The sequence below is a fragment of the Polypterus senegalus genome, chromosome 6 (assembly GCF_016835505.1).
Source record: "Polypterus senegalus isolate Bchr_013 chromosome 6, ASM1683550v1, whole genome shotgun sequence".
In the NCBI taxonomy this organism is placed as follows: Eukaryota; Metazoa; Chordata; class Cladistia; order Polypteriformes; family Polypteridae; genus Polypterus; species Polypterus senegalus.
Window position 1 is genome coordinate 179,528,943 of NC_053159.1, and position 13,868 is coordinate 179,542,810.

The 13,868-nt window shown below is 42.5% G+C and overlaps 1 protein-coding gene across 1 annotated transcript in view; it reads right to left on the minus strand.

The window, feature by feature from the left end:
- Positions 1-13,868, minus strand: part of LOC120530679 (dynein heavy chain 11, axonemal-like) — a 645,801-nt gene that overhangs the window by 550,910 nt on the left and 81,023 nt on the right. Inside the window, 5 exon segments of the mRNA XM_039755100.1 lie at positions 1,805-2,197; positions 2,669-2,773; positions 4,646-4,686; positions 4,866-5,065; positions 11,059-11,183. Of these exon segments, the coding sequence (XP_039611034.1) occupies positions 1,805-2,197; positions 2,669-2,773; positions 4,646-4,686; positions 4,866-5,065; positions 11,059-11,183 (864 nt within the window).

Genomic DNA, 13,868 nt, shown 5'->3' on the forward strand with positions numbered 1-13,868 from the left:
CTCAATTCAAGTGTAAAGTTCAGGTTTGCTTACGTAATCTAATAAAAGTAAGCAAAAAGTTAGAGAAACCAGTAAATCCGGAGAACATAAAGACCATAATACTCACAGAAAAAAACACCCACCTTCACTAGAGTCCATTCAAATGAACCACAAGGGACTGCAATGCCTAGTATACTTTTATTGACTTGGGGGGAGACCCTTTAGCGGTGAGGTATGTATGTCCCCACCTCTTGGGGGAACCACCAACAAAATACAAGTAACACAAGAAAGCATAACTGCTCGTGTAGTGTAGCAAAAAGGTTATTTGTGCCAAATGTAATTTGTGAGATTTATTTCACAAAGCCATGCAATTCAACTGAGAGAGAAAGAGAGAGAGACTGTCAGGGAGAAGTCAGGTTAGGGAGACAAGCAGAAAACATGTGAAGGGCACAATCAGGTTATTTTAAAAGGTGCTGAAGTTTGCCTGACCAATATGGTTAAAAAAAACCCGGAGTCTGTGAAGTTATTAATAACCATCCAGTTGTTCTGTTGGTCGCCCATATCTGACATGAATATGTATTTATGTGAGTGTTTAAAATGACGAGGACCCAGCACGATGTCAGAAGTGCCTCACTATTCCACCATCATTCCTCGCTGCTGATCTGTGTGTCAGCGTTCTCCCACTTGGCTGTGATGTCCTTTGCTTCTCTCTGGCCCGATTGTGTATGTATACAGGATTATGCGCCATATTTCTCTCTTGTAGTTATTTTCCACCATAGGTACAAAAGGGATGGTATTGGTTCTAGTCAATTCCGCATCAAAAAATACATCCCAGGGAAGAAAGATTGCCCCTTGCTGGATAAACATAGAAACTAAATTTACATAAAATACATTCTTAGGCAAATAATATAGATAAATAACAATAATAGCATAAACAGTACAAAAATGAACAAAGAAGATATAAAAAAAGAAATTTAAACATAAGCCAAGGAAGGAACCCTGGCTTAACTATAACATTCACTGGCTTGTGCTACATGACTACAGGGGGTGTGATGTATGGCCGGCCGTTCATCCCGGCCAATACCCCCACACCGCCAGGTGGAGCCCTCCCTGCAGTATGAAGGTGCCCCGAAGACCAGCAGGGCATCATGGACATTGGAGTCTTTATGCGCAGCCCTACTGGATACCACGGGAGCCGCTAGCAGATGCTGCAGGGAGGAACGATGTTTATTTGCCTTACGCCCCGGAAGTACGTCCGAGTCATATGGACAAGGGGAATGACGTGCTTTCGGGGTGAAGAAAAGGGCTTTTGATCTGACCCAGATGTGACAGGAGATCACATGGACTGGGGATTGGAACACTTCCGGGTCAGGGAGGATAAAAGGAACTCCTAGACGGCGAGCTGAGCTGGGTGGAAGGCAGGTAACACGTCTAGGAGTGGTGGATTGGTTTATTGTGATTAGTGAGTTTTATTTAATGAGTATTGTGGAGAGGAGGGTGCTTTGTGCACTGTGCAGAATAAATATCTGGTGTCTGGCGTATTGGACAAGGGTTCTAGGGAGCAATAGCGCCCCCTATCTGTCACAGGGGGAAAAAGCTGAAACCAGAAGTTCAAAGGCGCAATTAAAACACTAACAACAGCAGGCGGCCCTCATTTTAACAAGGGTGATGACCTTCAAGCCCCATCGCTAAAGTGGAAGATTCAGGTTTACACACATAGCTAAGGTTATGGAGAACACTGCAGGGCCAACTGGTCCAGCCCTTCAGCCACAAACAGGCTGACAAGAAGCAAAAATGTTCCCAGCTAACCAATTACAAAACCTACCTCCACCAAGGCCTGTATTTTTTCTCCCTGCTCTTGGATCTTTGTGTACAGTCGGGCCATCCTTTCATCTTTCTCCTCAATGCCAAGGAGGCTGCTTGCGGTGCTTTTCCTGGTCACAAATGGGGTGTCACTGAGGTTAAGCATCAAAGCCTGAATTGTCTCCACGTTACTTTTTGCTCTCTGAACTCTCTCATCCACACTACGGACAAGATCTCTTGTCTGCTCGATGTACTCCCACAAGTCACTGTCCTTCCACGTCAGAGTCTCCAGGGCCGGCTGCAACTGAAGATCAATTTTTTCGACATCCCTCTCGATCAAGCGGCGCTCCACTTCCTGCACAGTGCTCCGCAATTTGTTGTACCACTTTGTGACCAGAGAAAGGGTCCCTGTGTACTACAGTGATGGAAGCAAATTTACAATTAGTAGGTGTGAAGAAGACATCAGACACCGCTGTGTTAAATTTGTTATCAATGAAGAGTCGGGCAAATGGCAGGAACCAGCACTGGATCAGTCACAAGTCCACTACATACCAATCTAAGGGCAAGTTTAGAATTACCAATCAACATAACCATCAGCCATCACTACAAACAACACAGGGTGGGTAACAGATACAAAAAAATAAATTCCCAGCAAGAAGAGCTGCTATCCATCCAGATTGTATTGGTATGATTTGCCACAATCGCTTGACTTTGCTTCAGCTTTAGGTATATTAGCAATCTAAAGTTAGCCAAAGGGGAAGAATGTTCAGGAAGTATGCCCTCCACCAGCTGGCACCCACACAAGACACGGACAGGGTATCGGAAAAGAGAATTCTGGGCATGCTCAGTGGCTGTTTGTACAAATGCCCAAAGGACAGCAGAATACCTTGTGAAGTGTTTCCTTCTTGGAGTATAATTGTAAGGCCACCTCAGGGATATGGTGGTATTTTAGCATCCCAAGATACTTCACCTCCCGAAGTACAGAAGATAGCTGCAAAATTAAATAAATAACTAAATCAACAAACAAATAAATCTCTCTATTATAATAAAAATATCTTGGGAGACGAGACTTTTTTTCCTGCGACAAGACCTGATTTTTTGAAGAGACTTTTTGGAATGAAGTTCCGCGAGACGGAGAATTTTAACATGACATTCTTTCAAGTCACTCCCACCTTACAACCATTTTCAAACAAGACCATGATCCTCTCACCTCTCAGACACACTTCTTGTGCTCTCAGCTCTTATAAATTTTAACGTTTTCCTCACTTCAACTTCCCAATTAAAGAAGATGTATTATGTCCAAATCTTATTGAAGAACTTCATCTTGAAGGGTTATCAACAGAAAAATGAGTACACGGGCAATCCTAGCACTGAGAAACGATGAAGTCAAATGAATGTGCGCCAAAAATGTCGATCGGTAACACAGCAAATTGGTTAAATGCGTATCAATAGACTATGCTGAAACAATTGGTACTGATCGTGCGGAAGATGAAAAAATCATTATCAATATCACGAAGAATATCTACAACCCTTAACGTCTGGTCTTCCGCCACACAAATTACTGTAGAAAGAGGGATGTATCCAAGAAAGGTAATGTAGTACATCTCCCACGGATGACATTAGACACCAAAGGAGATCTTGATATGCCATTCGTATGAAAACGTTAAGAGTTTCTAATTAGAATAGCTTTTGCAAAGACAATTATCAAATCACAGAGACAAACATTCGAAAAAATTTTATTCAATAGAGAGAAAGAAACGAAATTCAATCACGGGAAGTTATATGTCGCGTGGATGCAAATGTAACACTCCAAATGAAAATGAAAATCTGTTTAAATTGTACATTCACATCTCCATACGCAAGCGGCAGAACCGCAAAGAGGCTAGTAAGTAGCGCTGGCCAGGGGGTTGGCAAGCGAGGCGAGCAGGGGGCAAAGCCCCCTAATAAATAAATAAATAATGCTTCTCAGTATGGAGCAACATTGAGCATTTCAGGTACCTTGGAGTAAAGTCACACAGTCTATTAAGGTCACATCTTACAGTCATGTTCACTCCCTTGGAAAATGTTGAGAGTTTCAACATATTTGAACCGGGCAACATTGAATCTTCATGCCAGCAGTCCCTGCAGATGATGGTGAAATATTTGAATAAATGAAACCTCAAACTGACATGGTGTATTCATTCATTCAACATCTAAATGAACTAAAATGTGAACTTGTCACGTGGAAAAAGTAGATCCAGCCCACGTTTACCACCACCTCAGATCCATCAAATTGGAGTCTTCCAGATGAGGAGCCAATGATTAGAACCCCTTTAGGGGCTATGCAGGTGGGCCTTGCCTTATTTACTCTGCAGATATTGAGGGTCTGGTGTTCTCTTTGCTATTGACGTGTGGCGTTTCATCATGCGAGGATCAAAAGAGCTCTTTGAGGCCTTCAGAAAGAAGGTTTTGGATGGCTATGAGTATGGCCAGGGATTTAAAAAGATGTGCCACATAATTTGAAATCAGTCCTTCCACTGTAAGTGTAACAGGTATCTAAAATACCAATCTAAGTCATTTAGAGTGCCACCTAATCCTGATAACATTCATTATGTTGTGTATTTCCCTGATCTTTTACCTAAGTTATGTTACGTCATCAGTGTGAGCTTGATTGTGTGTAACTGGGTGCACAAAATCTGTTCAAGGGTAAAACAATACTGGTCTCTAGTGACGAGCAAAACAGCTGAGTTGTTCACCGGCAGAATTTCTTTTTAATTCCTCAGCCTTCCTTTAACGTCAACCCCTATCTTCCATGGTAGGGTTTGGTAAGAAGAACAAATTAATTTCTGGTCCTGAATTTCTTTGAAATCTGTTTATGTCTCACCTTCTGGGCCTTTTCATTAAACTGCCTTTTCTCCATCAAAGCTAGAACAAGAACAGGTTAGGTGTTATGGACTGAGTTAATAGAAATACAGTATGTGGGTGGAAGTCCTGCTGAACTTCACAGTGTATGCTCCGAGATTTAATCTACCCAAAGATGGCAGAACATGACAGACCAATCATGCCATTCACCAACCCAAATCCTCAAAAGAAGTTATAGATACTCACTGCAGGATCAAAGTTGACTTCGTAGTGTCTGGATTCAGGGATGTGCCTTAGCAGCGGTCGCTCAAGGTTGGAGTCACACAAAGCATCCAGACTCTCCCTCCATGAGGTGAACAGCTCCTCCTCGTGCTGTTCTAGCAGCTCCAACATTTTTTCACATTTCTGAAAAATTACATCTACCTCACTGGTTTCCACAGATCTGAAATAACAACAACAATAATAATAACAATAATAATAATCATCATCATTATTATTATTACTCTTTTGGCTGCTCCTGTTAGGGGTTGCCACAGCGAATCATCTTATTCCATCTCTTCCTGTTCTTCTCATCTTACTCTGTCACATCCATTACCTGCATGTCCTCTCTTACTACATCCATAAACCTCCTTTTAGGCCTTCCTCTTTTCCTCTTCCCTGGAAGCTCCATCCCTACCTTCTTCTTCTACTTCTTCTTCTACTTCCTGTTAGGGGTCACCATAGCGGATCATCTCCATATCTATCTATCCTCTGCATCTTGTGATTGAGTGAGGACCTTGGTTTTTCACCTCATCTGAAGGATAAGATAGGAGTCAACATCCACTGTGTCAAACAAGCTTGTGGTGATAAGGTGCCACATGAGAGGTTGGGCATCAAGTTAAAAGAAGTGGAAGTTCAGGGTGATGTTTTTAGATGGATGCAGAATTGGCTCAGACACAGGAAGCAGAGGGTGATGGTGCGAGGAACCAAATCAGAACTGGCCGATGTTAAGAGTGGTGACCAGCAGGGGGGAAGTGCTAGGGCCGCTGCTATTTTTAATATCTATAAATGATTTAGATAGGAATATAAGTAACAAGCTGGTTAAGTTTGCATATGATACCAAGATAGGTGGATTAGCAGATAATTTGGAATCATTACAGAAGGACTTGGATAGCATACAGGCTTGGGCAGATTTGTGGCAGATGAAATTTAATGTCAGTAAATGTAAAGTATTACACATAGGAAGTAAAAATATTAGGTTTGAATACACAATGGGCGGTTGGAAAATCAAGAGTACACCTTATGAGAAGGATTTAGGAGTCATAGTGGACTCTAAGCTATTAACCTCCCAACAGTGTTCAGAAGCCATTAAGAAGGCTAACACAATGTCAGGTTAACATCTGTGGCAGAGCGACGGGCACTAAGCAAACTCCTGTCAATCATGAATAATCCACTGCATCCACTTAACAGTGTCATCTCCAGGCAGAGGAGCAGCTTCAGCGACAGACTGCTGTCACCGTCCTGCTCCACTGACAGACTGAGGACATCGTTCATCCCCACACTTTGCGACTCTTCAATTCCACCCGGAGAAGTAAATGCGAACATTAATTTTATTTTAATTTTTTTCATTTTGTTTTCATTTTTATTACTATTTAATTTAATATTGTTTCTTTGTATCAGTATACTGCTGCTGGATTATGTGAATTTCCCCTTGGGATTAATAAAGTATCTATCTATCTATCTATCTAGGTTATATAGCGCCTTGATGTGTGAATACAAGTCACAGGAGGTTATGCTCAACCTTTATAATGCACTGGTGAGGCCTCATCTTGAGTATTGTGTGCAGTTTTGGTCTCCACGCTACAAAAAGGACATAACAGCACTAGAGAAGGTCCAGAGAAGAGCGACTAGGCTGATTCAGGGCTACAGGGGATGAGTTATGAGGAAAGATTAAAAGAGCTGAGCCTTTACAGTTTAAGAAAAAGAAGATTAAGAGGTGACATGATTGAAGTGTTTAAAATGATGAAGGGAATGAGTCCAGTGGATCAAGATGGTGACTTTAAAATGAGTTCATCAAGAACACGGGGACACAGTTGGAAACTTGTGAAGGGTAAATTTCACACAAACATTAGGAAGTTTTTCTTTACACAAAGAACGATAGACACTTGGAATAAGCTACCAAGTAGTGTGGTAGACAGTAGGACTTTAAGGACTTTCAAAACTTGACTTGATGTTTTCTTGGAGGAAACAAGTGGATAGGACTGGCGAGCTTTGTTGGGCTGAATGGCCTGTTCTCGTCTAGAGTGTTCTAATGTTATAATGTTCTAATGGTGATATGTGTCCACAGCTCTTCCAGCAAAGGGCATTTTGTTTTAAATAAATAATCACCACGCTCATGGCTTAGTGAGGACACGTGGTGGCTGTAGCGTCTCAGGGCGATCTGCGGTGTGGGCATTTCTCACCTAGTGCACAGGTGGGAGACTGCCCACATCCGTGATTGTTCCTGGGGCTAATGTGCTGCAGCTGTCATGTCCTCTCTGCATATATAGAGAAGCCCGAGATGGTTAAGGGAAAAAAGAAAAAGGACAAAGAAAAGGAAGATCAAAACGGAAAAAGAGAAGGAAATGGAGGTTGCAGGAGGAATCAGTGAGGAGAGAGAGAGAGCGAGCAAGTGGGTGAAGCAGGAAGCGAGCGAGAGCAAGCTCGCGGCAGCTGAGTAGGCAGCCTGGGTGTTTGGCCAACGCCTGGAAGAAGTAGTGGTTGTGGTCGCTCCCGCAGAGTTTGTTTTGAAGGGCGGGAGTGACCGGACGGCGTAGTACTCTCCGTGGAAGGTAGCGGGAGTCGTGAGTTGGGACGTGGTGTCCCCTGCCTGAGAGCCTTGGTTGCGGGGGAATTCCCAAGTCGCTGTCAGGGGGAGCCGACCGGAGCCAAGGATCGGTAAGGCGACTGACAGTAGTAGAAGCAGGTACTGAGAAGGTCAGCTGCAGAGAGAGGGTCTCGCTTGTTGTGGGGCCCAGATGGGTGAAGCAGGAGAGACGCTAGAGTACAAGAAACACCGGGCTTCTCATTGTTTTAGGACTGCTTCCAGCGTTGTTTTTAACCTCGTTGTTTTAAGAAGACTTTTCTATTTATTGATTTTAACATCCACGATTCACTTTTGCCATTATTGGATTATTTATTTATTGAACATTGAAGCACTGCACTTATTTTGAAACACTTTTGTTTTGTTGGATTTTAAATAAAAGCACTTTTGCACATTTATACGGCATCCCCTTGCTCAATTGTGACTGCCTCACTGTCTAGCTCATCTCGGTTATATCTATTGACGGTGTAGGGTTCAAGGGTTCCCGAACAGCAACGGGAGCATGGAGCAGAACCCACATCGTCACAACGCTAGGTGGGCTGTAGGGGGTGCAGACTCCCCTTTGGTGTAACCACCAGACACTGTCGCGAGGCATCTCCTCATTTTTTTCAGCAGTTGGTTTATTTCACAGAGTTACTATTTTCCTAATCCACTTTCTCTACTATACGGTGGATTCATAAAGTATTCAGACCCCTCTACAGTTTATTGTGTTGTGGATGTCATTTTTAAAGGGACACATTTGACATTTTTGCCCCTCAACCTATACTCAATAACCAATAAGTGAGAATGTGTTTTCAGAAAGGTTTCCAGATTGATTCAAAATCACCAAAATGTGCCACTCATATAATCATTCAGACCTTTTGCTGTGGCGATCAAGCATTTATGGTAGAGTGGCTGGAGTAGTGGTCCTCAAGCTCAGTCCTGGGGTCCCCTGTGGCTGCAAGATTTTGTCTCAGCCTTTGACTTCTCTTATTTGGACTCCTACCTTACATTAAGCAAGCCATTATTTTCCAGTTTCTACAAGGCATATTTTTTTAATCCACACAGAGATTAACTGGTTCTACTATAATCGTAGTGAATGAAGCAGGGGTTTATATGGAAGATTAGTTGTGCCAAAATTCAATGCAATCCAATGTGTTAACTACAGTACATTGAAATGCAACACGTATGTAAGTAGGACATGTGATTCTGACACGATTTTATTATGACATAATTAAAAACATATCAACAAAACAACAGATTGTTTCCACCACAACACACAATTTTATCATCAGTTTAAAATGCAATGCAAAAGTATTTAAACTCATCCACCTTCACCAACTCTACTCCTTGCATCCTCACCATTCCTCTGCCTTCTCTCTCATTCACACACATGTATTCTGTCCTGGTGGTCCTACTGATCTTCATTCCTCTCCTATCATATCTCCACCTCCCCAGGGTCTCCTCAACCTGCTCCCTACTCTGGCTACAGATCACAACACCATCTGCAAACATCACAGTCAACGATGACTCCTGTCTAATCTCGTCTGTCAACCTGTCCATCACCATTGCAAATAAGAAAGGGTTCAGAGCCGATCCCTGATGTAATCCCACCTCCGTCACTCCTACCGCAGACCTCACCACTGTCACACTTCCCTCGTACATATCCTGTACAACTCTTACGTACTTCTCTGCCACTCCCGACTTCCTCATACAATACCACAGGTCCTCTCGAGTCACCCTGTCATATTCTTTCTCCAGGTTCACAAAGACGCAATGCAACTCCTTCTGGCCTTCTCTAAACTTCTCCATCAACATCCTCAGAGCAAACATCACATCTGTGGTGCTCTTTCTTGGTATGAAACCATCCTGCTGCTCACTAATCATCACCTCACTTCTTAACTGAGCTTCCACTACTCTTTCCCATAACTTCATGCTGTGGCTCATCAATTTTACCCCCCTGTAGTCACTGCAGTCATGCACATCCCCTTTATTCTTAAATATCGGCACCAGTACACTTCTTATCCACTCCTCAGGCATCCTCTCACTTTCCAAGACTCCATTAAACAATCTGGTTAAAAACTCTGCTGCCATCTCTCCTAAACTACTCCATGCTTCCATAGGTATGTCATCTGGACCAACGACCTTTTCATTTTTCATCTTCTTCATAGCTGTCCTTACTTCCTCCTTGCTAATCCGTTGCTCTTCCTGATTCACTATCTCCACATCATCCAACCTCTTCTCTCTCTCGTCCTCTTCATTCATCAGCCTCTCAGAGTACTCTTTCCATCTGCTCAACACACTCTACTCTCTTGTGAGTACTTTTCCATCTTTATCCTTTATCACCCTAACATCTTTCCCAGCTCGGTCCCTCTGTCTCGCCCATCGGTCCTTTTCTCCCTCCTTAGTGTCCAACCTCTCATACAACTCATCATAAGCCTTTTCTTTATCCTTCGCCACCTCTCTCTTCACCTTGCGCCTTATCTCCTTGTACTCTTGTCTACTTTCTTCATCTCTCTGACTATCCCACTTATTCTTTACCATCCTCTTCCTCTGTATACTCTCCTGTACTTCCCCATTCCACCACCAGGTTTCCTTTTCCTCCTTCCTCTTTCCAGATGTCACCTTCCTCCTGTTCTTCTGCCTCTTCTTCACCCTCTTCTTCTCCTTCTTTGGCAAACAGTAGCCCAATTTCCACCAGCACCTTGTTGGCGGTCGTTGTTAACCCGGGGCTCGACTGATCTGGTATGGAAATTTGTATTGTTGTCCGCATATTGATTTGACTAAATTTTACACCGGATGCCCTTCCTGATGTAACCCTCCCCATTTATCTGGGCTTGGGACCGGAATGAAGAAACACGCTGGTTTGTGCGTCTGCTGTGGCTGAATTGTCAATCACTTTTACACTTCGTTTAAATAGTCATTAAACTTTATTCAAGAACAGGTGAATATTATGCAAGCTTAATATATAATAATAACATGAGTCTGCTGGGCATCTTACCTTGTAAAAGAGTGAGTGAATGTTTCTGTTTGAGCCAGCAAAATGGTGAATGCCAAACTGCTGCTTCATTGTAAGGGTCTCAATCCATCCATCTATCTATCTATCTTTCATATAGTGCCTTTCATATCTATTATATAGTGCCTTTCATATCTATCATATAGTGCCTTTCATATCTATCTATCTATTACATCGTGCCTTTCATATCTATCTATTATATAGTGCCTTTCCCATCTATCTATCTAAATGGCCTTTTACTAGTCTACAGTCTACTGAATTAGGGGTCTAAATAATTCTATGAATGAGGAATTTAATTTTTATGAACTTTAATAATTTTGTAAAACTTTCTGTAAGCAGATTTTCACTTCATCATGATGGGTTGTTGAGTGCAGATTGATGAACAAGATGAAAACATGTATCCATTTACACTTGTATCTACAACACAATAACATGTAAGTACAACTGAGTGGTTTCAGAATCCACAGATAAATCACTCCTGAGCAGAGCAAGGCTGATCAAAGTTTCATGTTCTGTTCAGCCTTCCCCATCGTGTAAGGAGTCTCATGCAGAAGTACAGATTTGAGTGAAGGTCGGCCCTTTTTGAGAAAATACTCACACAAAGCTGAGTTGCCTGAAGTTGTTGAGATGGCTCATAATCCTCTCACGCAGTTCCTGGGACCACTTCAGGTTGCCAGAGATGGACGGCATATTTTTATTGAGAATTTCACGGCCACCGGGTAGCTAAATATGTTTAGAAAAGAAAGAAATTGGTAGCAATTTTTTTTGCAAGCAAACTTTCTTTAAACAAATTGGAATAATTCCCTGTGGGAGCAGCTGCCATTTCAATTCCTCATGTGCTTATTGTGATTTCTTTAAATCAGCAGTTCTCAACCTGTGGGGTGGGCCCCCCTAGGGGGACACGAAGTAACAAAAAGGGGGGCGTGAAGATGTGAAAAAAAGAAAACAAGAATCAAAAATATGAAAAATACATCTATTAAAACCAAAACAAATGAACTTAAACTACATTCTGATACTAGAAAAATAAATATAGAGTTAGATAAATGTCTCTAAAAGTTAAGTAGGTATAATAAAATATGCATCAAAAAAATGTTAGGGGGGCGTGATTAAAACTGTTATGAAAACTCGGGTCGCAAATAGTTAAAGGTTGAGAAATGCTGTTTTATAGATCTATCTATCTATCTATCTATCTTTCCATTCATATCTATATATCTATCTATAGTGCCTTTCATATCTATCTATCTATCTTAAAATGTACTACTGCAAATGCTGGTGATGCGCCATCTGCTGGAATGACAAATGCAATGCATTCGACTGCTACAAATATTCACATTTACTTATTTGGCTGACACTTTTATCCACTTGCTAAGGGTCACGCAGTATCAGTAGCGGGACCTGAACCCACAGAAGCAGGGTTTGAAGTCCAAAGCTTTAACCACTACACCACACTGCCTGCAATGTGCCATCTGTTGGAATACAATGCATATCTCCCGGTTATATGCCATTTGCAATTGGATTCATAAAAGAAGTGTTAACGTGTGTGACACACCATCTGTTGGAATGGAAAATAAAATGCATTTTATTACTAAAAATGCTTATGATGCTCCATCTGTTGGAATGGCACAGAGACACACAAAGGCACTTATCCTATTATTAAGAAGGATAATATTTCTGGTACTTTTTAACAATCTTTTTATTCTGCCTTTCCAGGTGTTCTGGTTATTTATTTATTTATTTTCTAATGAAGGAGAGGGGTGGCACGGTGGCGCAGTGGTATCATTGCTGCCTTGCAGTTAGGAGACCCGGGTTCGCTTCCCGGGTCCTCCCTGCATGGAGTTTGCATGTTCTCCCCGTGTCTGCGTGGGTTTTCTCCCACAGTCCAAAGACATGCAGGTTAGGTGGATTGGCGATTCTAAATTGGCCCTAGTATGTGCTTGGTGTGTCCTGCGGTGGGTTGGCACCCTGCCCAGGATTGGTTCCTGCCTTGTGCCCTGTGTTGGCTGGGATTGGCTCCAGCAGACCCCCGTGACCCTGTATTCGGATTCAGCGGGTTGGAAACTGGATGGATGAAGGAGAGGCTCTGATACTGAGGTAGTCGCAGCCCTTCATCATTTGGTGTCATCTGCCCGTGTGTCTGCTCTGCTTAACTTTAATTGTTATTATTAGGATTCAATGAAGGGAGTGAAGCACACTTCATCGAAAAAGGGCAAAAAAATAAGAAAACAACAAAAGATGGCATTTAAAGCTTTAGCAAAAATGTTTGTAAATGTAAAATCATCCTGCTGTGCTCATCTGAAAGCAGAATACAAAAAGAGAACGAAAAGAGCAGCTAATAAATGAGATGAGTGGCTGTATTATCAGTTCTTATCACTGATTGAGAATCTGGTTGGAACAAAAAGCTGCACCAATTTTGTCACCAGGACCCAGTTTGGAAACCACTGTAGTAAGTAAACTTTCAAAATTCTGTTTTCGCTTTGTCATTCTGGGGTATCGAGTATCACTTGATGAGAGAAAAAAAATGAACTGAAATGTCAAAGAAAGAAAGATGTGAAAGATATGAAAACACTGAGGGGGTCCGAAGACTTTCTGAACACTGGATAATCTTATGTGCCTCCCAACACCATTGCCTACAAATTTTCATGCATGCCCTTATGCAGCATTCATTAAAACTCTAATTATAATGAAATATTATTACTATTATTCCTTCTTATTTGGCTGACGCCTTCATCCAATTGGCTCCATTTCTTTTGTTTTTTACAATCAGAGGCACAGGCAGGTGAAGTGACTCACTCAGGGTCACACAGTGGTGTCAGTAGTGGGATTTAAACCCACAGCCTTCCGGATTTGAAATCCACCGTGCCGCACTGCCCATGTGTACGAGGGACATTTCATAAAGGGGTGATATTAAAGGGGGCTGTGAATGGCAAGTAGTATTTTATAAAGGGCCTTGAATGTCGACTTTACAAACAGGTCAGTACTTCTCTCTCTCTCTCTCTCTCTCTTATATATATATTGTAAAAGGCGCTATATAGCGCCCGACCTGGCACAGACTCACACAGAGGCACGTGTAAAACAAATAGGGTTTTTATTTTTCTCTTCAGCCGTGGGGCATGCCTTCCCCGTGTCCCACAGGCCCAACACAGTCCCAAAAGCACAAAACACAAACTCTAAACAACCCTTTCTGCCACCACCACTCCTCCCAGGCAACCTCGTCCTCTTCCTCTTGATTCTGGCCAAGAATGAAGGGAGGTTGGCCCGCTTTATAGCCCACCCGGAAGTGCTCCAGATGCCTGACCAGCTGGTCTTAATTGCACCTCCGGGTGGGGCTGGTAAATCGTCCCTTGTAGCAGCTGGCTCTCCGCAGCATCTCCCAACCGGGCTGTGGTGGACTCCATGTCCCATGGAGCC